Source organism: Heteronotia binoei, chromosome 17 (genome assembly GCF_032191835.1).
Source record: "Heteronotia binoei isolate CCM8104 ecotype False Entrance Well chromosome 17, APGP_CSIRO_Hbin_v1, whole genome shotgun sequence".
NCBI lineage: Eukaryota > Metazoa > Chordata > Lepidosauria > Squamata > Gekkonidae > Heteronotia > Heteronotia binoei.
The window spans coordinates 33,700,783-33,728,707 of NC_083239.1; the positions used below are offsets into that span (position 1 = coordinate 33,700,783).

A 27,925-nucleotide genomic window follows, 5' to 3' on the forward strand; every position below is an offset into this window, starting at 1 on the left:
CAGCGCGATCCTGAACAGCATTACCACTTTCTGAGCCAGCTGACTTCATTGGATTTAGGATAGAACTCTGTTTAGGAATGCACTGTTTCAACTCCAAGGTGACCCTTTTGGTCAGAGCTACCATTCTTAATCTCTAGGCGGTTTATTACATTTGGCAACAGAGTCTATATATCAGGGGTGGCCAAACCATGGCTTGGGAACCACATGTGGCTCTTTCCCACATATTGTGTGGCTCTCAAAGCCCCCGCTGCCCCATAAACCAGCTTGGAGAAGGCATTTGTCTCTTTAAATCACTTCTCCAAGCCAAGCCAAGCCAGCCAGCTGCTTGGAGAATGAGTTTAATGTTAAAGTTGCTTTCTTTTCACCTCTCCTTCCCCCCATTTATTTGCTTGCTTCTTTCTTTCTTTCCTTCCTTCCTTTCTTCTCTCAAAACATCTGATGTTTATGTCTTGCAGCTCTCAAACATCTGATGTTTATTCTATGCGGCTCTTATGGTAAGCAGGTCTGGCCACCCCTGCTAGATACAATAACACGGTCCCACATTTCCATATCAGCACCACAGATCAATCCCAATTCCTAACAATGGTTATGACCCACGCTCATGACAATTAGGACAAACTATCCGATGAATCGTAAAATACCTAATAATAATCACCTGTCTGTATAGCTGTGTGGAAAGTCCAAATTTTGATACTTGGTTCTTTGGGCGCACCAGCGGTCGATGTTTTTCTCGAATAAGGTGTTCATTAACGTATTGGGGGAAATGTTTGAAGAACTGAACAAAAGAGTTTTCAAAGTGGAGGTGGAGCACAGGTTGGTGATGCGGGGAGGGGGGGGGCTGGTGAAACCAAATCCTCCCCCCTCGCGATCACCAGGAACGAGGCTAAAGAGGAGGGCAAAGGAGAGGGGAGAGAGAGCCAGGGGGTTACTTACTCCAAAGCCCACGACTTCCTGCGGCAGCTCAGCGGCGGACTGGCCTGGGGCCGAAGGGAGGCGCGATCTTCATGGCTGGGGGAAGAAGGCGGCTGCCCCCGGGTGGCCCATCTGGAGCTCCCTCCTGGGCGCGGCGGCGGCCTGCTTGGCAGGTGAGCCCCCAGGCCAGGTGGAGCGGGCAGCACACCTGGCGAGAGGACTGAGAGGCGGGCGGGAGGGGGGGCGAGGGGGAGACCACGGCAGGGGCGGGGCCCGCAGGGGAGGAGGAGGAGGAGTCCCAACCTGGCTCGCCTGGGAGGAGAGGGTGGGACGCTCTGATCGCAAAGAGGGGCGGGGGGGCCTCCGGACAGGACGCCGCCAGGTTCCTTCTGACATATGGCCGGATACCTGGGTTCCCTTCCCAGTTTGGGAGAGTGAGTGGGGGATTGCATAGAAGGGGCCCCTCTAGGGTTGCCAATCCCCAGGTGGGCAAACCGGAAACTGCAGTACTGATTAGCAAACACTAGAAATAAACCACTGCGTTTGTACGTCGCAAATAAATGCTTAAGCAATTTCTTTCGTAACGATGCAATTATATCAGCATTACAAATCGAAACTCGTTAAATGTCCATAGAAAAATAAAAAAAAGTTATTTCACGCCACTCTTGTAAGGTGGTGCTTTCAAAATCAGAATGTTATTTCACATCACTCTTGTAAGGTAGCACTTTACAGTCCACTGTCTCAGTTCTCCTTTGCTTGAAAGACGTAGACCAAGGGTGTCAAACATGCAGTTCGGGGGGGGGGGCAAATCAGGCCCCCCGGAGGCTCCTATGAGGCCCCCGAGCAACTGGCTGTCATCTGCTTCCTTCTCCTCCTCTCTTGCTTCCTTTTGCATAACAGCTTGCTTTGCAAGGCTTGCTCAATTGTACAGGGGCTACAGAGCAAAACCTGGGGAAGGAAGGAAAGAGCCAGAACTTCCTTTGCTCAGTTCCCTGGATCACATGGGAGAAATACAAAGAAAGCATCCTTAAGACCAATGAGTGCTAACGTTTTAAACGTGTTTTAAGTTTTTTAACATATATATTTGTGTTCTTTATAAAATTTATATCTCTGCTACCTAATCTTAAATAGGCACACACATGGCCCGGCCTGACATGGCTCGGCCCAACCCGACATGGCCCGGCCCCTCAAGGTCTCATTTATGTCAGATCCGGCCCTCATAACAAATGAGTTCGACACCCCTGACGTAGACAGTACCACGCTTGTATATGATTCCTCCTATGGAATAGGTTTGGAGGCCCACCCCCCACTTCAGGGTCATCAGAATGTGGGGGTTGTTGTTGTTCAGTCGCACAGTCGAGTCCAGCTCTTTGCGACCCCACGGACCAAGTCACTCCAGGCCCTCCTGTCTTCCACCATCCTCCAAAGTCTGCTCAAATTCATGTTAGTTACATCAGTAACGCTGTCCAGCCATCTCATCTTTTGCCATCCCCTTCTTCTTTTGCACTCCGTTATTCCTTAAGGAGACCGATTCCCATAGGGTATATTGGTGAATTAATCTGTGGTTAACTGGGGATCGGGGGAGGGGGCGGGGTTTGCTATGTTTTGAGGTAGAGGTACCAAATTTGCAGCATAGGATCCAATGCCTTTCCTCAAAACACCCTCCAAGTTGAACCAGGGGATCCAAAGAAGGTGCCCCTATCCTTCATTATTTCCAATAGAGGGAAGGAATTTAAAACACACGCAGTCCCTTTAAATCTGATGGCCAGAACTCCCTTTGGAATTCAATGATGCTAGTCACAACCTTGCTCCTGGCTCCACCCCCAAAGTCCCCAGATATTTCTTGAACTGGACTTGTCAACCCTAGGCCCCTCACTTTAACATCTGAACAGCTTGTTTTGGGAAAGGATGGATAAAATCTCCTCCTCCTCTCCTTCTTTAATAATAGGGTGGGTCGCCAACCTCCACGTGGAGGTGGGAGGTCTCCCAGAATTACAGTTGATCTCCAGCATACACAAATCATTTATGTATTGATTCGTTTGTTTAAAATATTTATTCCACTTCTGGAGGAAATGGATGTTTTGGAAGGGGGAGCACATGCCATTCTACCCTCATTTATCTCATTTATGTCAGATCCGGCCCTCATAACAAATGAGTTCGACACCCCTGACGTAGACAGGAGAGCCAAACTGGAGAGCCAGTTTGGTGTAGTGGTTAAGTGTGCGGACTCTTATCTGGGAGAACCAGGTTTGATTCCCCACTCCTCCACTTGCACCTGCTGGAATGGCCTTGGGTCAGCCATAGCTCTGGCAGAGGTTGTCCTTGAAAGGGCAGCTGCTGTGAGAGCCCTCTCCAGCCCCACCCACCTCACAGGGTGCCTGTTGTGGGGGAGGAAGGTAAAGGAGATTGTGAGCCGCTCTGAGACTCTTTGGAGTGGAGGGCGGGATATAAATCCAATATCTTCTTCTTCTTCTTCTACCCTACCCAAGCCCCTCCCCTCCTGAAACCCCACTTTCCCAGGCTCCACCCTCAAATCTCCAGGTATTTCTGAACCTGGATTTGACAACCTTATTGGCCTATGTGAGATGGTGTACCCACCCACCCCCCAACCCAATTTTAGCCTCACAACAACCCTGTGGGGTAGGACAAAGAGACAGTGACTGGTCCAAGGTTAGGCAGCAAGCTTCCAAGCAGAACGTGAATTTGAACATGGCCACTGCAATCCTATGCAGCGTTACTCCAGTCTAAATCCATTGCAACCAATGGGCTTCAGCTGGAGTAAATCTGCATAGGATTGTGTGGGTGCCCCATTACTAGTCTGATGTTCTATCCACTAGGCAACACTGAAGTTAATCAGCAGCATTCCCTTTTTGGGTCTCCTATGCAGTCAGAAAAGAGGAGAAAGAACTTGATTTCTATAAAAGACGATACCAAGGTTCTAGTCAGTGTAGAACAGGGATGGCCAAACTGCAGCTTGGGAGCCACAGGTGGCTCTTTTACACATACTGTGTGGCTTTTGAAGCCCTCACTGCCTTGTTGGCCGGTTTGGAGAAGGCATTTGTCTCTTTAAATCACTTCTCCAAGCCAAGCCAGCCACTGACTTGGAGAATACATTCACAGTTAAAGTTTCTTTCTTTCCCTCTCTCCCTCCCTCCTCCATTTTCCTTCCTTCCTTTCAGCTCTCAATTATCTAGCATTCATGTCTTGGGGCTCTCAAACATCTGACGCTTATTCTATGTGGCTCTTACATTAAGCAAGCTTGGCTGCCCCTGGTATAGAATTTGTATTATTTATTAGTAGTATTATTCCTATTATTCTTACTACCTTTAGTGGCAAAATCACATGCTATGTATTTATTTAATTACTTTATTTATACTACTCTTTTTCCTCCAAGAGGCCCCAAATGGTTTACCATTTACAACATTCTTACCGCCTCCCTTTTATCTTCACAACAACCTTGTGAGGTAGGTTCAGCTGCAAGTGTGTGACTGGTGCAAGGACACCCATTGAGCTTCTAGGGCAGAGTGGAGGTTCAAGTCTGAGTCTCTCAGATCCTGGCTTGACATTCTAACCATTACACCATGCGGTGTGTGATGCCAAGAATGGGGTTTGAATATTTTTAAATGTCATAGCGAAGATGATGGACCCAGACTGGCCTGATTTTGTCAGGTCTCAGAAACTCAGCCCTGGTCCATATTTGGATGGGAGACCACCAAGGAAAGCCAGAGCTGTGTCGTGGAGGCAGGCAATGGCAAACCAGCTCTGAAGGTCTCTTGCCTTCAAAACCCAACAGGGTTGCCAGAAATGGCTGCTGCTTGAAGGCAAAAGCAAAAGATGACGGGCAGGAGCAGTTTAATTGCCTGACCAAGGGATGCCACTGCTCTCTACTGTGGCCAGGAGTGGAATTCTAGCAGGAGCTCCTTTGCATATTAGGCCACACCCCCTGATGTAGGCAATCCTCCAAGAGCTCACAAGGCTCTTTTTTGTAAGCTCTTGGAGGATTGGCTGCATTAGGGGTGTGTGGCCTAATATGCAAAGGAGCTCCTGCTAAAATTCCACCCCTGGCTGTGGCTGATCTGAGTTCCCCAGCCATCCTTTTCTTCTTTTGGCAGGCGGTGCCTATGGGAGCGGGCTTTGTGGATCCTCTTCCCGCCCCTGTTGGGGAGCTTCTTGCTCAAAGGAGCCATTGTGTGCTGCTCCAGCCAGTATTGCAGGAAGGAAGGAGGAGCTGAAGATTGACAGCATCAGTCTCACACTGGCACACAAACACACTGGCAGGAATTCCAGCCTGCAGGCATTGCCCTGCAGACCTGGCAGAGGTGATTCCTCCCTCGTTCTCCTCCTCCTCCAATACCTTGAGGTTTCTGAGTTCCAGGAAGCATCAACATCTCAAAGGGAACAAGCGACTGCGGCTGAGCCCCTGCTTTGCAGGCAGAAGGTCCCAGGTTCAATCCCCAGTATCTCCGGTTAAAAGGGTCACCACTGTAGTGATGGAGAAAGTCTGCTGCCTGAGTCCTTGCAGAGCTGCTGCCTGTCTGAGCAGACAATACTTCACCTGCCAGTTTCAGCATAAGACCACAGCTGTCTGGCACTCTAGGCAAGCCTAACTTCTGGCATCCCCCTGCACTGATAACATCAGCGAGTCACACAGGGGGTGCCCCGTTTGGCAACCCCAGAAGGCAGCGCCCTAGGCGATTGCCTAGTTTCCCTAGCAGCAGGGCTGGCCCTGCATAATGCAACTTCCTGCATTCAAGGAAGAAAGTGAGAACCTCCTGATAGGCTTCTTTTGGATTGGAAGGACTTGGGTTCAAATCTACTCAGACTCAAAACAAGATTGAAAATCTAAATGAGACACACACACCCCAGTCTCATTAATAAAAGTGCGGGGTAGCGGTTAAGAGTGCGGGACTAGAATCTGGGTGACCAGGTTCAAATCCCTGTTCTGCCATGGGTGCTAGCTGGGTGACCCTTGGACCAGTCACATTCTCTCTGCCTGACCTACCTTATAGGGTTGTTGTGAAGATAAAAGGGAGGACAGGAAAAAGATATAAGCCACTCTTGGTGGGGGGTAAGAGAGGGGTATAAAATGAAGTTAATACACAAATATATGATGCATAATTATGCCACTAAGGGAAAAATAGAAAAGGGAAGTGTGTTCTCTGTATTGTCTTGTATTATTTAGGACTCCACTGGGGAGAAAGGCAGGGGACAAATCATCATTATCATCAATTAGATGAAGTAAATAAATTAATGATAAAATAACATAGGACACAGTTCCCCCAGCAAAGTGCTCCTGTGTAAGCTACACTGAAAACAAACCAGCACTAGGTATAAATGAGGGGAGCCCATCCTATATATCACATCCCTGATGTGGTTTGTAGCCTGTCCCCAAATCCACTTGAGGGATGGTCCAGCGTTTGGCTCCCATCTTGCTCGCCCGTTGAAAGCAGGTAGCTGTTGGGTGGGTGGGTAGTTTGGATTGCTCAAGAGCAGAGTATTTTCCCCCCATCCACAGAACAACTAGAGCAGGAAAGAGGGGGGGGGGGGGAGGTTGAAGTCTTGTGACATTTCCCAGTGTTGTCACACTGTATGCCCTGACCTGGGTGCACAACTATCCAGGCAAGCAATAGCAAACCACCTCAGTTCACCTCTTGCCTTGAAAACCCTATGGGGTTGCCCTAAGTCAGCTCTGACTTGATGGCATATATATTTTATCGCACTGTTTACATGCATGTGGTTTTGATGGTATTGCATGTATATTGTTTCTAGGGCCTCATGCTTATTGGGCAGTCTACCTCACATCTCAGAGAGAAATATAAACTATAAATAAACTCAATATAAGCCTGCAGTTGCATTTTTCTTAAAAAACTGGGAGGCAAGGCCTACAGAGAGCTGATAGATAGTAGATAGAAAGCAGATGATGATGATGATGAAGATAGATAGATAGATAGATAGATAGATAGATAGATAGATAGATAGATAGATAGATAGATAGATAGATAGATAGATAGATAGATAGATAGATAGATAGATAGATGATAGATAGATAGGTAGGTAGGTAGGTAGGATTTAGGTAGGTAGGTAGATATTTTATAAATGTATATATTTATAAATATGATTTTAGACCATATAAATATTATTTTTAGACCACCCTCCCCCAATTCTTGAGCGCCAAAACATTTCTGACCCCCCCCCCTTTCCCCAAGGATGTCTGTGATTGTCCACTGCGGGTATCCAAGAAAGACATTTACAGGCGGAGGTGCTGCCAAAATAAATGGGTCAGGTAGCTTTTGGTTACGTGTGCCCAGCGGGTCTGGGAGGGGGGCAGGCAGGAAGGGGGGAAGAATTAGAGGCTCAAGTCCAGCAAGAGGGCGGGAGGGAGGGAGCCTTGGGCGGAAGGGGCTCCGTTATTGATTACCTGGCTGGGACAGGCAGCCTGCAGAGGGGGGGAGTCAAGGTCAGACTAGGGGACACACGAGAAACGGCTTCCGTTCCTACTCAGCAAGGCTGTGACCAAGGGCCCCGTCCAAGCAAATGGCACACATTGTCACCCAGAAGCAAGCATGGGATTTTAGAAGCCTTCCCTTCCCATTTGCTCTGCCACTGTTTTTTTTTTCTTTGTTGCAACTGGAAAGGCTACCTTTCTTTCAAAAGCTGATGTGGTGTTGTGGTTGGAGTAACGCTATAGGGTCAGAGAATCCTGAGTTCAGGATGCTCACTGAGTAGGTGACCTTGGGGCAGCTTCTGTGAGAGCTCTCTCAGCCCCACCTACCTCACAGGGTGTCTCTTGTGGGGGAGAAAGGTAAAAGCGATTGTAAGCTGCTCTGAGATTCGGAGTGGAGGGTAGGGTATAACTCCAATTTCTCCTTCTCCTCCCTCCCTCCCTCTCTCTTTGTTCCTGTCTCTCTCTGTCTCTCTCTCAGGATGCTCACCTGGTGACCTTGGGGCCTCTCTCTCTCTGCTAAACCTACCTCACAGGGTTGTTGTGAAGCTAAATTAGTGCCAAGAAAAATCCTGAAAACTGAGAAAATGGCTGCTTTGGAGGGTGGATTCAATGGCATTCTACCCATTGAGATCCCTCCAGCCCCAGAATCTCCAGGTATTTCCCAATGCAGAATTGGCAACCCTAAATACCCCAGTGTGATCCTTCCCCTCCTCAAACTGTGCCCTCTCCAAGTTCCACCCCCAAATCTCCAGATATTCCCCAACCTGGAGTTGTCAACCCCCCAAGCAGCCATTGTGGGAACTGATCTCTCTACTTCTGAGGTAAGTTGTGATACCAGGAAATCCCCAGGCCCTGCCTGGAGGTTGTCAGCTGAGGCAGGCTCTTTCCCATATGGCTTTTTGTTGCTCATTGTGAGCACCTCTTTCAGAAAAGCTGGCAAGATCTGATCTAGAAGTCTGCAGTGGCAAATCACAAAGCAACGCAGCCATTCATTGAACAGGTCTGATATTAATATGGTGCTTTGTTGTTCAATCAAATCCTGCCAGGTCTGTTTCTCTTGGTGGAAGCCTGCCAGGAATACAGTTGATCAAATCCCCTCATGAAATGTATTTGCCTCCCTCATATTTTGCTTTGACTCTCCATGAACATGCTACAATGTGCTTATTACTTCTGTTGTTGGCAGCAGCGGGTATAATTAAGAAGTGCTTTGCAACAGCGTGCGTTCTAATGTGCTGTGGGATGCATTTCGTGCTGTGGGGAAAACACTGAACGGTGGAAAAACTGTGTTTTTGTGCAGTTGGGCATATGGTGTTTAATAAGGGACTGTGTTGTTTCTTAAAAATAAACGACGGTGGAAAGTGTGTCAGGTCGCAGCCAGCTTATGGTAGCCCTGTACAGGTTTTCAAGGCAAGAGACATGCAGAGGTGGTTTGCCATTGCCTGATTCTGCGTAGCAACCCTGGACTTCTTTGATGGTCAGTGTTATGTCTTGAAACATAAGCGGATGTACCGCATGGCGATCGCTACAGAGGCGACCCCACAGGTCCCCGGATGTAGCTCGCCAGACGCCCCGCCCATCAAGATCTGTGGCGGGAAGTTTGACTGACCAGGATTGGACTGGTCAGACTGGGGGGCAGTTCCGGGTAATGTATATAAGCGGGGCCCGGCCCGCGTGTTCCCTCTCTTGTAATGTACCACCGAATAAAGCATGTTGCCTTCAACCCGTCTCGCAACTCAGTACATTACAGTCTCGCATCCAAGTATTAAGCAGAGCCAGCCAAGCTTAGCTTCTGAAATCCGATGTGATCAAGCTAGTGTGGGCCTTCTGTAAAAATTTTTAAAAGGCTGGGGGAAGAAGATATCAAGAAACAGAGGCTGAATTTCTTGACAGCCATAGTGAAGTAGTGGTTGTGTGTCATTCTAAGACCTGGGAAACCCTGATTTGAGTTCAAATCCCCACTCAAGGAAGCTTGCTGGGCACCCTTCGGCCACTTGCACCCTCTCAGCCAGACCTACCTCACAGGGTTGTTGTGAGGATAAAATGGAGAAGGGGCAAATGTTGTGAGCCAATTTGATCCATCTTGGAGAGAAAAGTGGGATGTTAAAAAAGGAAATAAAATATACTAGCTGCATTTTTTTTCTTGCCTCCCTAACTTTTCCTTTAAAATTGAAGAGCTTTGCCAGCTTGCACAGTGGAGGCGGAGAGAAAAGCTAATAATAAGTAATGATTGTCATATTTTAAAAAAAAAAAACCCCAGATCAGGAACTAACTGGAGTGCTATATATATATGATTTTATTTAGTTTTTATTTATTTAGGGAACTCCTATGCTATCTCCCAGAGTCCAACTCAAGTAAAAACAATATCATAAAATCATTTTAAGAAATACTGTAAATTATCAGTACAAAAAATCCAAAACAAGTTATTGTAAGCAAACAAAGTAGGGGCATAAAAGAACAATTAAACACGTGAAAAAAGTAAAGGTATTCCCCTGTTCAAACACCAGTTATTTCTGACCTTGGGGTGATGTTGAATCATAACGTTTTCATGGATCTCATACTAGAAGCAGATCTCATACTAGAAGCAGATCATTAGAGAGCTAAAAAGATGTTTTTTTGACTAAGGATTGTTTTGACTAAGTGCCTAAAAGACAGCAAAGTATGAGATAGGTGAGTTCCAGGGGGAGGGCATCCTACAGGAAGGTGCCACCACTGAATATGCCCTGTATTGCCTTGCCATTTGCCCGTTTGGGTGGATGATACACACACAATACCCCACCAGTCCAGTCTTCCCACCCGCCCTTCAAGTACCTGGGCAGTCCAAGTCACTTAGGGCCTTAAAAGTGCTTTGAATCATACCCAGACACATTTGAGAAGCCAATACCAGGAGCGAAGCACAGTCATTACTATTATTGGTTTCCTTAAACTACTTTCAAACTGCTTTTCCAATAAAAATTGGAGAGCAACAAAAACAAAGAACTCTGCTGAGAATGATGCTGAAAGAGACTAAAGTGCTTTCACACATACTGAAGAATGCACTTTCAACCCAGTTTTAATGCATTTAGCAACTGGATTTAACCGTGTGAAATCATAGAACCATATAGTTGGAAGGGACCTCCAGGGTCATCTAGTCAACCCCCTGCACAATGCAGGACATTCACAAGTACTTCCCCTCCCACACACCTGCAGTGACCCCTGCCCCAAGCCCAGAAAACGGCAAAATCCACTTGCCAGTTTGGTGTAGTGGTTAAGTGTGCGGACTCTTATCTGGGAGAACCGGGTTTGATTCCCCACTCCTCCACTTGCACCTGCTAGCATGGCCTTGGGTCAGCCATAGCCCTGGCAGAGGTTGTCCTTGAAAGGGCAGCTGCTGTGAGAGCCCTCTCCAGCCCCACCCACCTCACAGGGTGTCTGTCGTGGGGGAGGAAGGTAAAGGAGATTGTGAGCCACTTTGAGACTCTTCGGAGTGGAGGGTGGGATATAAATCCAATATCTTCTTCTTCTTCAAATGATTAAGGTTGCCAAGTCAGTGTTGGGAAATACCAGGAGACTTTGGGGGTGGATCCAGGAGAAGGGCCTCAGCATGGTACATTACCAGTCCACCCTTCTTAAGCAGCCTTTTTCTCCAGAGGAGCTGACCTCTGCCAGCTGGAGATCAGTTGTAAAAGCGGATCTCTAGGTCCCACCTGGAGGCTGGCAACCCTACAAATGATCACTAAAGTGCATTGAAAGTCAGTTTAAAGCGCATTATTCAGCATGTGTGAAAGTACCCGTAGGCAGTATGGTCTTCTTATCTCCGCTCCCTCCAAAAGCAAACTGGAATGAGCAACTTAGGCAGGTAAGGGGAGAACTGACTGAGAATCTCGGTGACGTTGGGGGAGTTAACAGCACCCCTTTGTCTGTGTTGCCAGTTCATAGGGGAGAAAGTAACAGGAGGAGGACTTTGGATCTGAGGATCTACTGGAAACCTCAATCCCCAGGCCCACTTGAAGACTTTTGCCGGCAATGGCCTCGTCTCATCCGGATTTTTCAGCAAGCGACACCGCTTGGAAGCTGTCGCGGTTTTCAGATGCCTTGTACAGGATGATTCTTGTCAGACGCTGCCCTTCCCGGATCAGGTTTCGGGTTTTTATCTGTCTTAACAAAGCCCGATTCTTGCCTTGTTCCCTTGGTAGCCCGTGTCACTCATTCGGCAGGCATTCTAATAGCTCTCTCTCATTCTCTGACGCATGCACTCCAAAACAAACTTTTCTTTCTTTTTTCTATGTGCCTTTCTTTCTTTTTCAAATTTCAAGTCAGCAGTTTTAATATCTCCCGAGCAAGCAGAATCTCACTCCATAACTCCCCCTGTGACTTAATACAACAAGGAAATAATGCTTAGTATTGGTTTTAAAATATTAAATGCCAATAATGCATTCTGTTTTAAAAAGAGATTCACAAAAGCAGCTGAGTTACTGAGAGAGAGAGTTTAAGCAAGGGAAAACAACAAAAAAAGATTTTTGAAAAAAGGAATGGCAAAAGGAATGCAGAATTGCCCTGACTTGATCTGAAATGCATTATAAATCATAAAATTACGTTTACATCTTCAAGGAGGTCAAAAATGCTATCACCATGTGCCTTTAAAACCAAAGAGGTTTTACTCAGTGGACCCAGGGGTAGAAAAGAGAACCCCCAAAGCCAAATGGTGTGTGAGGGTTTTGTTTTGTGAGAATAGAAAGCTGGCAATGAGAAAGGCCACAAATGAGATCTCAAAGTGTACATACTTGGTCAGCAAAGGCCTGGAGTTGTTCTTAAAAATTTGGCCTCTTCCTCTTGCCTTGAGCAGTTAAATTTCTGATGGGGAGATAAGGGTTGCCAACTCTGGGTGAGGGAAATCCCTGGAGATTTCAGAGGCAAATCCTGGGGATGGTAGGCTTTGGGGAGGAGCCAGACCTCAGGGGTGGGAGAGGAGATAGGGTGCCCAGGTCTAACTCAGGAAATATCAGGGGACTTTGGGGGTGGAGCCAGGAGACTCTGGGTTGGAGCCAGGAGCAAGGTTGTGACAAGCATGATTGAACTCTGAAGAGAGTTCTGGACATCAAATTTTAAATGCCTTCCCTTCATTGGAAATAACAGGATAGAGGCACCTATTGGTGGCTCATAGAATTGGACCCCTTTGTCCAATCTTTTTGAAACATAGGAGGCCTTTTGAGGAGAGGCACCAGATGCTAGGGGTACCAAGCTCCCTCTGGGGGTGGGGGAATCCCCCACCCTGGAGGACCCCAACTAGGGTTGCCAAGTCCAACCCCAGAAATATCTGGGGATTTTGGGGGTGGAGCCAGGAGACTTTGGGGGTGGAGCCAGGAGACACTGGGGTGGAGCTAGGGGGAGGGGAGAAACGGCGCCGGGGAGCGTGGCGAGCCGCCCTGCAGCTGCCGCCTCTTCTCCGCTCGCCGTGGCTGCACCTCCGAGATGGGCTCAGCCTGAGCCCATCTTGGAGGAGCAGCCACGGCGAGCGGAGAAGAGGCGGCAGCAGCGCGGCGGCCTCGCCCGCTTGGCCTCTGGGGTGGAAGCGGAGTGGGGGGGTGGAGGCGGGCCGGGGGCGTGGCGAGCCGCAAGTCCGGGTCCTAGAAGGGCCCGGATTCGCGGCTCACCATGCTCCTGGCCTGCCTCGCCCTCTCCTTGCCTGGTTTTGCATGCTCCTCCGAGATGGGCTCAGCCTGGGCCCATCTCGGAGGAGCAGCTGCGATGGGCAGGGAGGGGGGCGGCAGCGGCGCGGCGGCCTCGCCCGCTCCAGGATCGGGCGGCTTGCCATGCTCCCCAGCACCGTTCCCCCCTCCCCCCGCTTCCGTTTTTTTGGGGAGCGGGGGAAGAGGGTGGAAATTCTGGGGTCCCCCGCCAGGGCGGGAGGGTTGGGAAGCCTAGCCCCAACCCACCAGCAGGGAGCAGGCCGCTGGGGGGATCCCCAACCCCAGAGAACCCTGTTGGTGTGTGCCATCCCCAGCATGATGACATCACCCAGAAGTGATGTCATCAGACTGGGGAAGCTCTAGGACTCGCTCTAGGACTCGCATAGTACCATAGAGTTTTACTATGATTCCTAGAGAATCACACAGGAAATGCTCTAGGATTCCCAGTAAAACTCTATGGTACCACAGAGTTTTTAGAGTGAGTCTGAGAGCATCCCCAGCATGACGTCCCTGGCTCAATGACATCACTTCCGGGTGACATCATTGCATCACATGGGTTTTAACAAGTCCCCCATCACAGCAGTAGAGGGACTTGGGAATCCTACCAGATGCTGTGCTGAAAATTTGGTGAGTCTGTCTTAAAAAACAGGGGCCCAGAGCCCCAGATACCCATGGTTCAATTCTCCATTGTACCCTATGGGGAATGGTGTCCATAGGGTATAATGGAGTGCCCAGCAGACATTCAATCCCCCCCCCTTTTCTGATAACCCTGAAGTGGGGGGAGGGCCTCCAAACCAGGAGATTCCCTGCTCCCAACTGGGGATTCAGCAACTGAGAGAAGTCACAATATGTAACAGCTACTAAAGAGAATCACGAGGGTTTTCACCGTTGGTGTGGTAAATGCAGGGCTTTTTTTGAGCAGGAATGCACATGAAGGCACATATCTCAACCCAATGCAAAAGCTCAGAAAAAAATATCAAAGTGTTTCTGATGCATCAATAAGTTGCAAAAAGCTGCAAAACCCACAAGATTCTTTTTCAGTGCATCCAAAGACTGCACATAGAATTCCCAATGGACAAATGGGAAAGAAAGTCTCCAGTAAGATTTCAAAATGGCACTGAACTCCAAAAGGCTCAAGGCTTTACTATTTAGTCTTCTATTGAACATATTTGTATGAATTTGTTTCAATACATTCTTAGTTATTCGGTCACTATAACTTCGGTTCTGCTGTCTTTACCCATTGGGATGTTGGCAAACTGACAAATCACTTGAAGTAACTATTGCCTGTATTCAGCTAGTTTTTCTGTCTATATAAAAGGCTCCAGGGTTGGTGGATACGCTTGGTCACAATGGGGAGGGGGTAACACTGTGGCATAATGAAAGATAGGGCATTGGTGACCTTTCAGTGCTAGACCTTTAAACACACAGTCCCCATGTGATAAAGTTACCGTTGAAACCAAGACATCCTACAGGTGGTAAGTCAGTCAGAGGTGATGCTAGTCTGGAAAGCTAAAAGTGGAAAGCAGGCCAAAAAGCAAAAACAAGGAAAGGAAGCTATAATGTGGACGACTTTTCCTTGCTTGCCTTGTTTGTGTCTTTCTTTGAAAGAGTCTGTTTTGTGTGGCCCCCAGGGTCCCCAATCTTGTTAAGCTTGCAGGGAATTGGAAGCTTGGAGGGAAGAATGGGCGGCATCGCAAAATGGTGGATGGAGGAGGAAGTCACAATATGGCTGCCCTGAGGTACTGGGGCCAGTCGCAAAATTGGCTGTCATTTCCTATGCTGTGTGCCATGTGTGAAGATACTTAAATATGACACCTGGCACAAGAATTAGAATAATAGCAAACAACAGACTAGAAGAAGTCTAAGATTTCTAAAAAGCTGTTTACAGGCCCTAGAAGAAGAAAGATTAAAGGTATGGAAGACAGGGTTTCTCTGAGAGGCATCTCCGTCAGTTTTGTTGATTTCTCTATTCTCTGCAGTATTTAACTATAGGATTGTCAGGACTTTAGCATGTAGTTTTTGAGGTACATTCTCAGAGCCTTGGGTTGAAATCTTAGAGCTGTCACTCAGCAATCTCCTACACTTGATGGCTTCTTTTGTGAATACAGGGGGTGATTACTGCACATTGGGAGACAGTCATCTGGCATTAACAGCTCAACTACATTTTATATTTAGAACATAGTTTTTATTCACAGATGCTAGGTGGTGTACTTCCTAGCGGTAAGTAGGTTCACCATTAGTCCTTCAATTCAGCTGTGATGTCACCACATCCCACTCCATGAGTCTCAGAGTCTGGGATGCTGGAGACCTGGTAACCCTACTCGTTTGTGTGTTAAGTGCCATCAAAGTCTCTTTTGACTTATGCAAGCCTATGAATCGATGGAGAGAAGGCAACATAGTATAGCTCAGGGGTGGTCAAACTGGCTCTCGAAGACCTTTCGCCAAGCCAAGCCTGCCAGCAACTTGGAGAATGCATTTAAAGTTTCTTTCTTCCCACCTCTCCCTCCTTCCTCCATCTATTTCCTTCCTTCCTTCCTTCCTTCCTTCCTTCCTTCCTTCCTTCCTTCCTTCCTTCCTTCCTTCCTTCCTTCCTTCCTTCCTTCCTTCCTTCCTTCCCCCCTCCCTCCCTCCCTCAAACATCTGATGTTCATGTCTTGCAGCTCTCGAACATCTGAAGTTTATTCTATGTGGCTCTTACATTAAGCAAGTTTGGCCACCCCTGGTATAGCCCTATCTTGTCAGATTTCAAAAGACAAGCAGGGTCAGTACTCGGAAGGGAGACTACCAAGGAAGGTTCTGCGGAGGAAGGCAATGGCGAAACACCTCTGCTTCTCTCTTGCCTTGAAAGTCCCTTGCTGGGGTCACCATAAGTTAGCTGCAGGTTGTTAGCACTTTGCACAAACACATAAATTAATGCCCTCCCAAATGTCCTATTGTTGACAGCCTTGCTCAGGTTCTGCAAACTGAGGGCTGTGGCTTCATGTATTGAGTCATTCCATCATCTCATGTTAGGTCTTCCTCTTTTCTTGTTGCCTTCATCATTCCCCAGGGTTATTGGCTTCTCCATTGAGTCTTGTCTTCTCATTATGTGACCAAAGTATGATAATGTCCATTTAGTCATTTTAGCTTCTGGAGAGAGTTCAGGCTTGATTTGATCTAGAGCTAGCTGCAATGTAGTGGTTAAAGAGGTGTGGACTCTTATCTGGAGAAACGGTTTGATTCCTCACTCCTCCACATGCAGTCAGCTGGGTGACCTTGGGCTAGTTCTCTCAGAGTTCTCTCAGCCCCACCTACCTCACAGGGTGTCTGTTGTGGAAACAGGAAAGGAAGGTAATTGTAAACCAACTCTTCTGCTTCTTCAACCTGCTTATTTGAGGATTTTTTTGGTGGTCCATGGTATCCATAAGCATGGGGTGGAGCCTGGGGATGATGGCTGTTGGAGAAGCTAATGAGCTCATGCCCTCTGAGGTTACCATTTTTTCCAGAGGAACTGATCTCTGTAGTCTGGAGATCAGTTGCAATTCCAGGAGAACTCCCCAGGCCTCACCTGGAAGATAGCAACCCCTAGATCAGACTAGTGTTCCATCTAGTCCAGCCTCCTGTCTCATCATACAATGGCCAATCAGTTGCTCTGGAGGGCCAACAAACAGGACACCAAGGCCAAGGCCTGCTCCTTAGGTTGCTTCATAGCACTGCTATTCCAAAGTCTGATGCTTTTTGATGTGGAAGCTCCCTTCAGCCACCATAGCTGGCAGCCATCGATGAACCTCCTCCACCATGAATCTGATGATCTCGTAAAGCTGTCTGTGTTCCTGGTCAATTAGGCAGTTACTTCTTGAACATAGATGCACAATTCGAATGAGAGGGCCCAAGAGGTCTGCCAGGCCCAGGTGTACTGAGTGAACTGCATACTGTAAAACATGACCCAGAATTCTCTGCAACACACAAGGTTTCCTTAGTCTGCAAGGAGATTCCTGGGGGTAAAAAGTCGGCCTTCACCTGGATGGCCAGCCCTGTCTTAACAGATCATGGAAGTTCATCAGATTTCTTGAAAACCCTCTAGGAGTAGGGTTGCCAATCCCCAGGGGATCCCCCGGTTTGGAGACCCTCCCCCTGCTTCAGGGTTGTCAGAAAGTGGGGGGAGGGGAGGGAATTGTCTGCTGGGAGCTCTATTATTCCCTAGGGAGATTTATTCCCATAGAAAATCATGGAGAATTGATCTGCGGCTATCTGGGGCTCTGGGGGGGCTGTTATTTGGGGCAGAGGCACCAAATTTTCAGTATAGCATCTAGTGCCTCTCCCCAAAATACCCACCAAGTTTCAAAATGATTGGACCAGGGGGTCCGATTCTATGAGCCCCAAAAGAAGGTGCCTCTATCCTTCATTATTTCCCGTGGAAGGAAGGCATTGAAAAGGTGTGCTGTCCCTTTAAATGTGATGGCCAGAACTCCCTTTGGAGTTCAATGATGCTTGTCACAGCCTTGATCTTGGCTCCACCCCAATGTCTCCTGGCTCCACCCCCAAAGTCCCCAGATATTTCTTGAATTGGACTTGGCAACCCTATCTAGGAGTCACCATGTCAGCGACCTGGCACTTTCCACCATCAGCGTCAGAAGGTCAAAGGACTTCTGGCATAGAGAGATATGTAATGACTTAACTGTAGATGATCTGAGGGTGTCAGTTCTCCTATTCCCATAAACAGATGCGGCCTTACAGATGCAAGTTATCCATCGCCAGCCATCGCATTTGTCCTAGAGAGAAAAAGCTCTCTTTCTTACAGGGTGTGATCTCGCCGCACACTGGAAAATGGTAAGTGTAGTCTTTTTAAAGTACAGATACACAGGCAGGTGAACAGGCATAATTTGAGTGATGCAGTCACTAGCGTTGCCAGCACAGGGTTGGGAAATACCTGGTGATTTTGGGGGTGGAGCCTGGGGAGGGTGGAGGTTGGGGAGAGGAGGGAAGGGGAGGGCCATAGAGCTCACCTTCCAAAGCAGCCATTTGCTCCTGATGATCTCCGTCACATGGAAATCAGCTGTAATAGCAAGAGATCTCCAGCCACTACCTGGAGATTGGCAACCCCAGCAGTGACATCATTCCATTATGGAGAACACATTGGCCTTTATCTCACTAAGAGATGGGGAGGATAATGGAGTCTGAGCAAGACCTTCCGCAGGTGTCAACCTGCAAATGGGCAAAATCAGCAACTGCCCATGCCTACTCGGTGGTAGCCCTGCATCTTACCGAATGGCCTGCCTGAGGAGGTGAGGAAAGCTCCCACTCTCTTGGCTATCCACAAACTATGCAAAACTGGATTATTTGAGAGATTTTCTACGCAGGCAATAGAGTTGCACTATACTAAATGATTCACAAAGGTAAATTATTAGGGACGGTGGTCTATGCTGTGTTTAACTTACTGAAACCAAGATCCTAGTATGTAATTTTATAATCATTTAATGTGCCCTGTTAAAACTTATCCTTTGCTTCAGTTTCGTTTTTACATTGCTATTTGGTTCCGCAACCTTAATTCTCTTGTACTGTTCACGGAACGCCCCGTCCTGTCAACTGCATTGACTCACTCTGCGTAATCCACCTTGACTCCAAGGGAGAAAGGGGCACAATAAATGATGCAAATAAATAAATAAAATAGGCCTTTGTCTCACTATGTGGTTAAGGTTAGGGTTGCCAACCTCCAGGTGGTGCCTAGAGATCTCCTGGGATCACAACTGTTCCCCAGGCAACTGAGATCAGTTCACCAGAAGCAAATGGCCGCTTTGGAAGGCAGGCGTTATGGCATCATACCCCACTGAAGTCCCTCTCCATCCCAAACCCTGCCCTTCTCAGGCTCCACCTCCAAAATCTCCAGGTATTTCCTAACCCAGAGCTGGCAACCCTAGGTTGGGGGGTACAATGGAGTATACCAGCAAGCTCAGCCTATGCAATAGACCAGAGGTGGCCAAACTTGTTTAACGTGAGAGCTACGGGCACCGCATTGGGGATGCCTGCCCTCAGAGCCAGCTCTGCCACTAGGCAAACTAGATGATTGCCTAGGGCGCTGGACTTCTGGGGGCACTAAATTGGGCACCCCCCATGTGACTCGGTGACATGATCAGTGTGGCAGGGGGCGCCAGAAGTTAGCCATGCCTAGAGTGCCAGACAGTCTAGGGCAAGGGTGGCCCAACTGCAGCTCAGGAACCACATGTGGCTCTTTCACACATATTGTGGGGCTCTCAGAGCCCCCACCGCCCCATCAGCCTGCTTGAAGAAGGCATTTGTCTCTTTAAATCAGTTCCCCAAGCCAAGCCAGCTGGCGGCTTGGAGAATGCATTTAAAGTTGCTTTCTTTCCACCTCTCCCTCCCTCCTCCTCCCTCTCCCATCTGTTTTCCTTCCTTCCATCAAACATCTGATTTCGTGTCTTGCGGCTCTCAAACATCTGACATTTATTCTATGTGGCTCTTACGTTAAGCAAGTTTGGCCACCTCTCCTGGCCTAGGGCCAACCCTGTCTACCCTACTCCTTAGCTGGCTTTCACAGGCAGCGTTACCTAGGTATCTAACTGGCAGAACACGTCATTTCCACACATTTGGGCGAGCAGTGCTTGGAGAATTATTCTCTTCCCCTTAGTTTCAACTGTACAGGACTCAACTGGACAGCAGCACCACAACTACAACCAGTTCTCCCCTAAGAAGCACCAGCGAGAGCCAGACCAGTTCTCCCCAAAGAAGCACCAGTGGGAGCAGGACCAGTTCTCCCCAAAGAAGCACCAGTGGGAGCAGGACCAGTTCTCCCCAAAGAAGTACCAGCGGGAACCGGACCAGTTCCCCCCGAAGGAACACCAGCAGGAGCCGGGCCGGTCCTCCCCAAAGAAACACCCCAAAGAACAGCCCTCCCTTCTCCAACAGGAGTTTGAACCGGACCTTGGATGAGTTGCTGGCTGGGGTCCTCGTGCCGGAAAAAGATCTATTAAAGCCCAAGCTGAATCGATCCATCCTCAGAGGTGTGCCAACTGTTCCAGTGGACCTGGACGTGAGCGACGGAGAGACAAGCTTGTCGGACAGCGGCTCAGACTCACCCGTCTGTGTGGAACTGCCACAGCAACCTGCTGTCTACCAGCACACTGTCAGCAACGTCAGGGCAGAGGTGCGGCCTACTCCTAATTCTGTATCACTTGTCGGGTTGCCAGGTCCGATTCAAGAAATGTCTGGGGACCTTGGGGGGTGGAGCCAGGAGACTTTGGGGGTGGAGCCAGGAGACTTTGGGGGTGGAGCCAGGAGACTTTGGGGGTGGAGCCAGGAACAAAGTTGTGAGAAGCACAATTGGACTCTGAAGGGAGTTCTGGCAGTCGCATTTAAAGGGACTGCGTGCCTTTTAAATGCCTTCCCTCCATTTGGAATGATGAAGAATAGAAATGGACCCCCTGGTCCAATCTTTTTGAAACTTGGGGGTGTTTTGAGGAGAGGCACCGGATGCTATGCTGCAGATTTTGTGCCTCTACCTCAAAAAACTATCCCCACAGAGTCCCAGAAACCTGCGGATCTATTCTCCATTATACCTTATGGGAATCGGTCTCCATAGGGAATAATGGAGTGCCCAGCAAACATTTCCCTTCCCCCCCTGCTTTCTGATGACCCTGAAGTGGGGGGAGGGCCTCCAAACTGGGGACTGGCAGCCCTAACAAAACTGGAGTTGCTCCTGGCTCCACCCACAAAGTTCTCAGGTATTTATTGACTCAGACCTGGCAACCCTAGGACAAAAGGTACAGCTGACCCCCTGGGAATTGTGGCTCTTGGGTCAGTGCGTGCCATCCCAGTCAGCCTACCCCAGGATGCCCTCCAGAATCACACATGCTCAGAGCTGGATTAAAAACTAGGCCAATTAGGCACTGGCCTATGGGCCCCCACACCTTTAGGGGTCCTGGGATGGCTCCCCCCCTCCAGTTTTCCCCCTGCTTGCAGCCCTCCCAGCCTCCATGCGCAGCCAGTAACTGAGCCGCTCTTTGCCCAACTTGCCTGATGCAGCTGCTTCTGGCATTGTCGCCAAGTTTGCCTCTCTCTGCCTCTCCCCCACAGCTCTGTCAAAGGGGCTTTTAAGAAGTTGCCTGCAGGCTGCAGTAGGGGCAGAACGGGCGCTCTGACTCTGAGGTAATTTGTGAGGGGGGCCCCAAGATTTCGACTGCCTAGGGGCCTCCACAGGGTTTAATCTGGCACTGCACATGCTCCTAAGAACACCTTTCAGTCCTCCTTCTCCCCCTGCCAGTTTGCATGTGTGAAAGGAAACACGATAAACGAACGGGCCGACACTTCCCGACCCAAACAGCCAATAAGACAGTGCCATAGCACAAACTGCCTTTGCATTCACAGCAGCCATGAGACTGCAGGGATGCCAGCCTCCAGGTGGGGCAGGAGAGAAAAGCCACACAGGCATTCACGTTAAATCAACCTCAAATTCTTAGAAATTCAATTTCTTAGAAATTCAGTTTTTATATAGCAAATATTCATACAAAATATGGTGTATTACAAAGGGCAAAAGATAACTACTCCCAAATCAACCATTCATATATTGATATCCGACAGTCTGTTCCTTTGAAGTTGGACTCGGGAAGTAGCGTGCAGAACCGTGAAAATAGAGTCCAATGCTCCAAGTCCTCTTTGTTAGCCAATATCAAGATGGAATGCAGCAAGGCAATAGAACGCAACAGGGATGCGCTAAATGCCGTTTCACGGGAGGCTTCAACGAGCTTCGAAAATGCCTAAAACAATTCATATTGACGACCAACGCTCCTACATTCGGCTGTCATCTTTCTGATTCGGGAGTAGTTCTCTTTTGCCCTTTGTAATACACCGTATTTTCTATGAATATTGGCCATATAAAAATTGAATTTCTAAGAAATTGAATTGATAAGAATTTGAGGTTGATTAAACGTGAATGCCTGTGTGGCTTTTCTCTCCTGCTCTACCTTTTCACGTTACTCTTTTTGGTTGCTATAGCCTCCAGGTGGGGCCTGGAGATCCCTAGGAATTCCCTGCTCATCTCCAGACCTCAGAAATCAGTTCCCCTGGAGGAAAAGGGCTGCTTCAGAAAGTGGGCTCTCTGGCATTGTATCCCACTGAGGTCCTTGTTCTCCCCAGGCTCTGTCCCCAAATTCCTAGGAATTTCCCAGTTTGGATCTGGCAACTAGACTCCCCACCCCCTGCCAGTGACCAGCGGAGACCTGACAATCCTACGTGAGAGTTAAACTGATAATTACTCACCATGTGGACCCACCCTTTGTGTGCTAGTACTGTCAGGGCAGTGGGTCAAGACGTTTCTGTTGCATTTCTGCTTGACCCTCTTTCTCAACAGCTTTCTTGGACAGGCCCACGCAATGGGGAGCTGGTTTCCTTCTATGAACTGCGTCTCCAAGAGGCTAGGCTGATTGGGCAACCAAAGAGCATCAAGTGGTTTTGTTCACAGACAGAAGAGCACTTGGAGAACCTCAGCCCTGGCACCGAATACCTGTTCCGAGTGCGAGCTCTCAACGTGGCTGGTGCTGGGAAGTGGAGTGAACCTTATAAGGTAAGCATGGGCAGGCTTGTAAGGAATATGTACCACATAACACAGACCCCTGACTCTTTTGAGCCTGCAGGCACCTTTGGGATGCTGACACTTGTAGTGGGAACAGCCACAAAATGGCCACTGAGGAATTTTGTAGAAAAAACCCAGCAGGAACTCATTTGCATATTAGGCCACACACCCTGATGTCGTCATTGTTTCACATAGGACATTTTTAATAGAAAAAGCCTAGCAGGAACTCATTTACATATTAGTCCACACACGCTGATGCCAAGCCCGCAGAAACGGCATTCCTGTGCGTTCCTGCTCAAAAAACCCTGATGGCCGCCACACAACGGCTGCCAAAGAAGGCAGATCCAGCCACAAAATGGCTGCTGCAGTTTACCTTCAGTCACACAGCGGAGTTCCTTGTCTTGTGCTGGCAGCTGCTGCTGAAGCAATTTTTTTAAAAATCTGCAAAGTCAATCAGATCTCCAGTGGCCAATAAGAAGCCTGCTTGGCAAAAGCTCCACTTGGCCCCACCTACTTTCTAAAAACAGGCCACACCAAGCCAGCTGGAACTGCATTCCTATGCGTTCCTGCTCATAAAAAGCCTTGCTCCTGCCATAAAGGATAGAGATGGGTTTCCAAGAACATAGAGTATGTAGTGAATTGCACAAAGCTGCCCTGTCCTGCGTAGCCCAGGCTAGCCTGACCTCGTCATATCTTGAAAGCTAAGCAGGGTCGACCCTGGCTAATATTTGGATAGGCAACCTTCACGGAATACCAGGGCTGTGATGCAGAGGCAGGCAATAGCACAACCAGCTCTGAAACCCTCCCTTGCCTTAAAAACAAAGTCTAACTCACCACCTAGTGGTTCATAACACTAAAAGAGCTAGAACCTCTGACTGCCAGACAATCTTAGGATCACCTAGCTATACTACACACACTGCCATATGATATTAATAATTATTATTTGGCACAGGGTTGAGCCTCCAAAAACATAGTGTGCATACTGAATAGCATAGAAGTGGCCTCCATGGATGTGGAGTGTACACCGTGCAGCACAGAACTGAGCCTCAAAGAGCATCGAGTGCATACTATAGAGCAGAGCTCGACCTCCAAGAACATGGAAAAGCGCCCTTGTTGCAGAAGCTGATGGGGTGATGACCCCCATCCCCAACCCAGAACGGCAAATGCTGAAGACAGAGCAGAGTGGAAATGACATTTTGCATAAACGGAATGTTCATTCAGGTTTGCAACACTAAAGTTCAGACTAGGGTTCCCCTGCCCTGCCCACAGCCCATGTAGCACATGAGGCCTCCAGCTTGGCGTTTGGAACGTTGATGTGTCCCCTCTACCCCTCATTCTCCATTACTTCTTGCAGTTTGCCACCATGCCCGCTGTGCCAGGGCTGGCCCTGGATCCATCCCCCGTCATTGCTGTTGTGAGAAGGCACAGAAAGCCCCAGAAGAAAACGATCTTCCTGCCTGCTTCGTAAGGGGCTATGGCAGGGCAATAAAAAGGTGACACCAGATTCCAGGTTTTGTCTCTTTTCTTGCCTTCCCCCATATCCCTGGAACTTCTCTTTGGTGCCTCAGCATCACAGAGATGACGTATGGAGTCACTGCCTCACTGGGGGCGGGGAGGAATACCACCACATCATCAACCATGGCTACATACGATTACCCATTACAAATGCACATGTATGTCACTGTGCACAGAGGGAGAGAATCTGTCATTGGACATTGTAAACTTTCACTGGTTTGATCCAGGGCTTTTTTGGTAGCAGGAATGCCTTTGCATATTAGGCCACACACGCCCCTGATGTAGCCAGTCTTACTGGAGCTTACAGTAGGCCCAATACTGAGAGCCCTGTAAGCTCCAGCAGGATTGGCTACATCAGGGATGTGTGGCCTAATATGCAAAGGAATGTTGCTACAAAAAAGACCTGATTTGATCAATTGATTTAGCTAGGCTTTCAGTTGATTCATCTTGACCATCCGTAATAGGATTATTTTATAAAACAAGGACCTGCAATGCATTACAGGGGAGAAGATAAGCCAGTGGGAGATCCCACACACCAGAGTGTTTGCTGGACTGTGAACCTCAGGAAATACAAACGGACAAACACTGTGATACCCTAACACTTTTAGTAAAGCTTTTTAAAGAGCCATACATCTTTTGTACACATTATAAAGAAGTACAACTTCACCCATCTTCCTCAGGAGCTGTACTTCTTTATAATGTGTGCAGAAGATTTATACGACTCTTTAAAAAGTTTTACTAAAAGTGTTAGCGAGCATATCACAGTGTTTGTCTGCTTGTATTTCCTGCTATATGAACTGTGATCCTAGGAAGTGTTTCCTCTGAGTTAGTGTGAGCTAGCTCAGTTTTTTAACCTCCAGCTCACACATTTTTAACTTAGCTCAAGAAAAATGGCCTCAAACTAATTTATGCAATAGCTCACACCTTTAATGCCAGTAGCTCACAAAGTACAATTTTTGCTCACAAGACCCCACAGCTTAGAGGGAACATTGGGGTTGTTCCTTTTTCGAACTGTGAACCTCACCAGTCTCGTGCTATAACTAAATCACTCTGTGACTCTGAATGCTAAAGTTTGGAAGCAGACAAGGAGAAAGATGTAATACAAAGTTTGAGTCCAGTGGCAGCTTTAAGACCAACAAAGTTTAATTTTGGAACACTTGAAATGCATTAAAAGTTAAAGTTGCTTTCTTTCCACCTCTTCCCCATCTATTTTCCTTCCTTCCTTCCTTCCTTCCTTCCTTCCTTCCTTCCTTCCTTCCTTCCTTCCTTCCTTCCTTCCTTCCTTCCTTCCTTCCTTCCTTCCTTCCTTCCTTCCTTCCTTCCTTCCTTCCCTCAAACACCTGATGTTCATTTCGCAGCTCTCAAAATCTGATGTTTATCCTATGTGGTTCTTACGTTAAGCAAGTTTGGCCATCCCTGTTTTAGGCTGATCCTGCATTGAGCAGGGGGTGGAACTAGGAGGCCTGTCTAACCCCATCCAACTCTATGATTATTTGATTTTCTCTCTTTCTTTTTTTGCATGCTACCAGGGAAACATGCAAACACAGCCAGCCAGAATACAGAAAAGCCTGCATTGCCTCCAGGTGTTCCCATTCACCACCCTTTGCATTTGTTATTTAAAACAGTGATAGGTGTGCACAGGTCTTTACATATGCCACAGCTCTTTACATATGCAAAAGAAAAGACCCTGGCCGAGCACAACACAATAATACTTCAAAAGAAGGGTCGACAACAGGATGACAGGAGGGGAGGAACCACAGAGCCAAAAATACCAAACAGACCCAAATGTGATTTTTTGTTGTTCAGTCGCACAGGTGAGTCTGACTCTGTGACCTCATGGACAAAGTCACGCCAGGCCCTCCTGTCTTCCGCCATCCTCCAAAGTCCTCTCAAATTCCTGTTAGTTACATCAGTAACGCTGTCCAGCCATTGCATCTTTTGCTGACCCATTCTTCTTTTGCCTTCTGTCTTTCCCAGCATCAGGGTCTTTTCCAGTGAGTGCTCCTTTCTCATTTGGTGGCCAAAGTATTTGAGCTTCAGGGAACAGACAGGGTTGATTTCCCTTAGGACTGACTGATTGGATCTTCTTGCAGTCCAAGGGACTCTCAAGAGTCTTCTCCAGCACCACACCAAATGTGGTTACATGGACTGAAGATTTTAATGATAAGTTTTGTCTGTAGAATCAGAGGGTTGGAAGGGATCTTCAGGGTCATCTAGTCCAACCCCCTGCACAATGCAGGAATGTATTCAGTGAATGGAGGGAAAATTTGATGCATTGGGAGCACTTTGCTTTTCAATCTTTTTTAAAGGCTATTGTTATGAGTCTGGCCTGGCACTTGGGAAGCCCTCGCTGACTGGGGTACAGGATCTGACAAGAGTTATAACCATTCTGATACATTACACTACATTACATTACATTACATTACACTGGCCCTGATAAGGGGATTTTTCTCTTAGGACCTAAACTGGAAGGTGCGTATTTACAACATTATTATTTGCTGTATATGCAGTTGCTGCTGACAAAAGGCCAGACACATCTGTGGCCTTCCAAAAACTCTGTCATTCATTTCCATATTGGAACATTCCATTTTAGGTCCTATATTGTTTATTGATTTGTTAAGTGAAACTGGGACTTTGTTGTATTTTGACCTCTGAAGAAGGTCTCTGCAGGTCGAAATGCGTCAGTGTTTCTTTCATGCGCATTTGTCACTTCAGTTATTTTATGAGGCTTCATTTCTTCCCCTACAAGGTTTTCATTTGCTTTTTGTAATACACGTGTACTTTTTGTCTGTAACTATTGATGTTTTTAACCTTTGGCTCCTTAGCAGGGCTTTTTTTTGTGGGAAAAGACCAGCAGGAACTCATTTGCATATTAGGCCACACCCTCTGATGACAAGCCAGCAGGGACTGCATTCCTACTAAAAAAAAAAAAAAAAGCTCTGCTCCTTAGCATTCTAAACTTCCTTTGGAGGTTTTTGCTTGCTTGGTTTAGTTTCTCTTCCCGTCTCTTTGTGGTTACACTGATCGCTATAGACTGGAAATCAGCTCTAATTCTGTGAGATCCCCAGGCCTCAACAGCACCAGCACTTTAGAATTCAGTCCCCAGGGAGTTTCAGCTCTTACTCTCTTTCAGCATCTTCTCCAAGTTGATGAGGACACGTCTCTCTTATCTAGCATTTCCTTTACGGCCTTATTTTTACCTGCTGTTTTATATATGTATATTGCCCTTTTTCAAAAAAAGTTGTTTTTAAACATCCTAGTGGGGTGAAAAGGCAGGATAAAATAAAGAATTCAAATAAATATCTAAAACATATAAATAGGGGATTCTGAGGTACCTGCCTTGGGCTGCAAACTCCATTACCATAACAAGTAAAACAGTGTTTTCTTTCCTGAGCTGATGTGTATAGGTTGGAACCATGTATATTCATGCAATACATTGTGAGACAGCTAAAGAGAAAATGATGCACATAAAACCAACCTTCTGGCCCTGTGTGTGCTGGAAGCCGCAAGCAGTGGCAGGTGGGGTGGGGAGGAGAGCGGAGGTTCTTTTTAACAATAATTATATCCCACCTTTCTCTCAACTTGACACAAAACAGTTCAATGCTTCATCAGCAGCTTACAACCTCTACTGGATAATGACAGTCCTTTCACAAGTACTAGGGGGAAGAGGGGGCAAACCTTTTCTTGTCTACAGACAGCCCCACCCACCCCGATCTTAAACAACTCCCCTAACCCACAATAGTACAACATCTAACTTGAACATGACTGTGGAGGGTTGAAGCAGGAACAAACCAGCTCTAGTGGTTTCTCACAGCGAGATGA

The 27,925-nt window shown here is 47.7% G+C and overlaps 1 protein-coding gene across 1 annotated transcript; it reads left to right on the forward strand.

The window, feature by feature from the left end:
• Positions 1 to 721: 721 nt before the first annotated feature.
• On the forward strand, positions 722 to 24,085 carry FNDC8 (fibronectin type III domain containing 8). The gene is made up of 5 exons (XM_060257658.1): positions 722 to 813; positions 876 to 1,085; positions 19,663 to 20,164; positions 22,367 to 22,579; positions 23,943 to 24,085. The coding sequence occupies exons 1-5, from the start codon at positions 722 to 724 to the stop codon at positions 24,054 to 24,056; spliced, it is 1,131 nt and encodes a 376-aa protein (XP_060113641.1). The 3' UTR covers positions 24,057 to 24,085.
• The last annotated feature ends 3,840 nt before the right edge of the window (positions 24,086 to 27,925 follow it).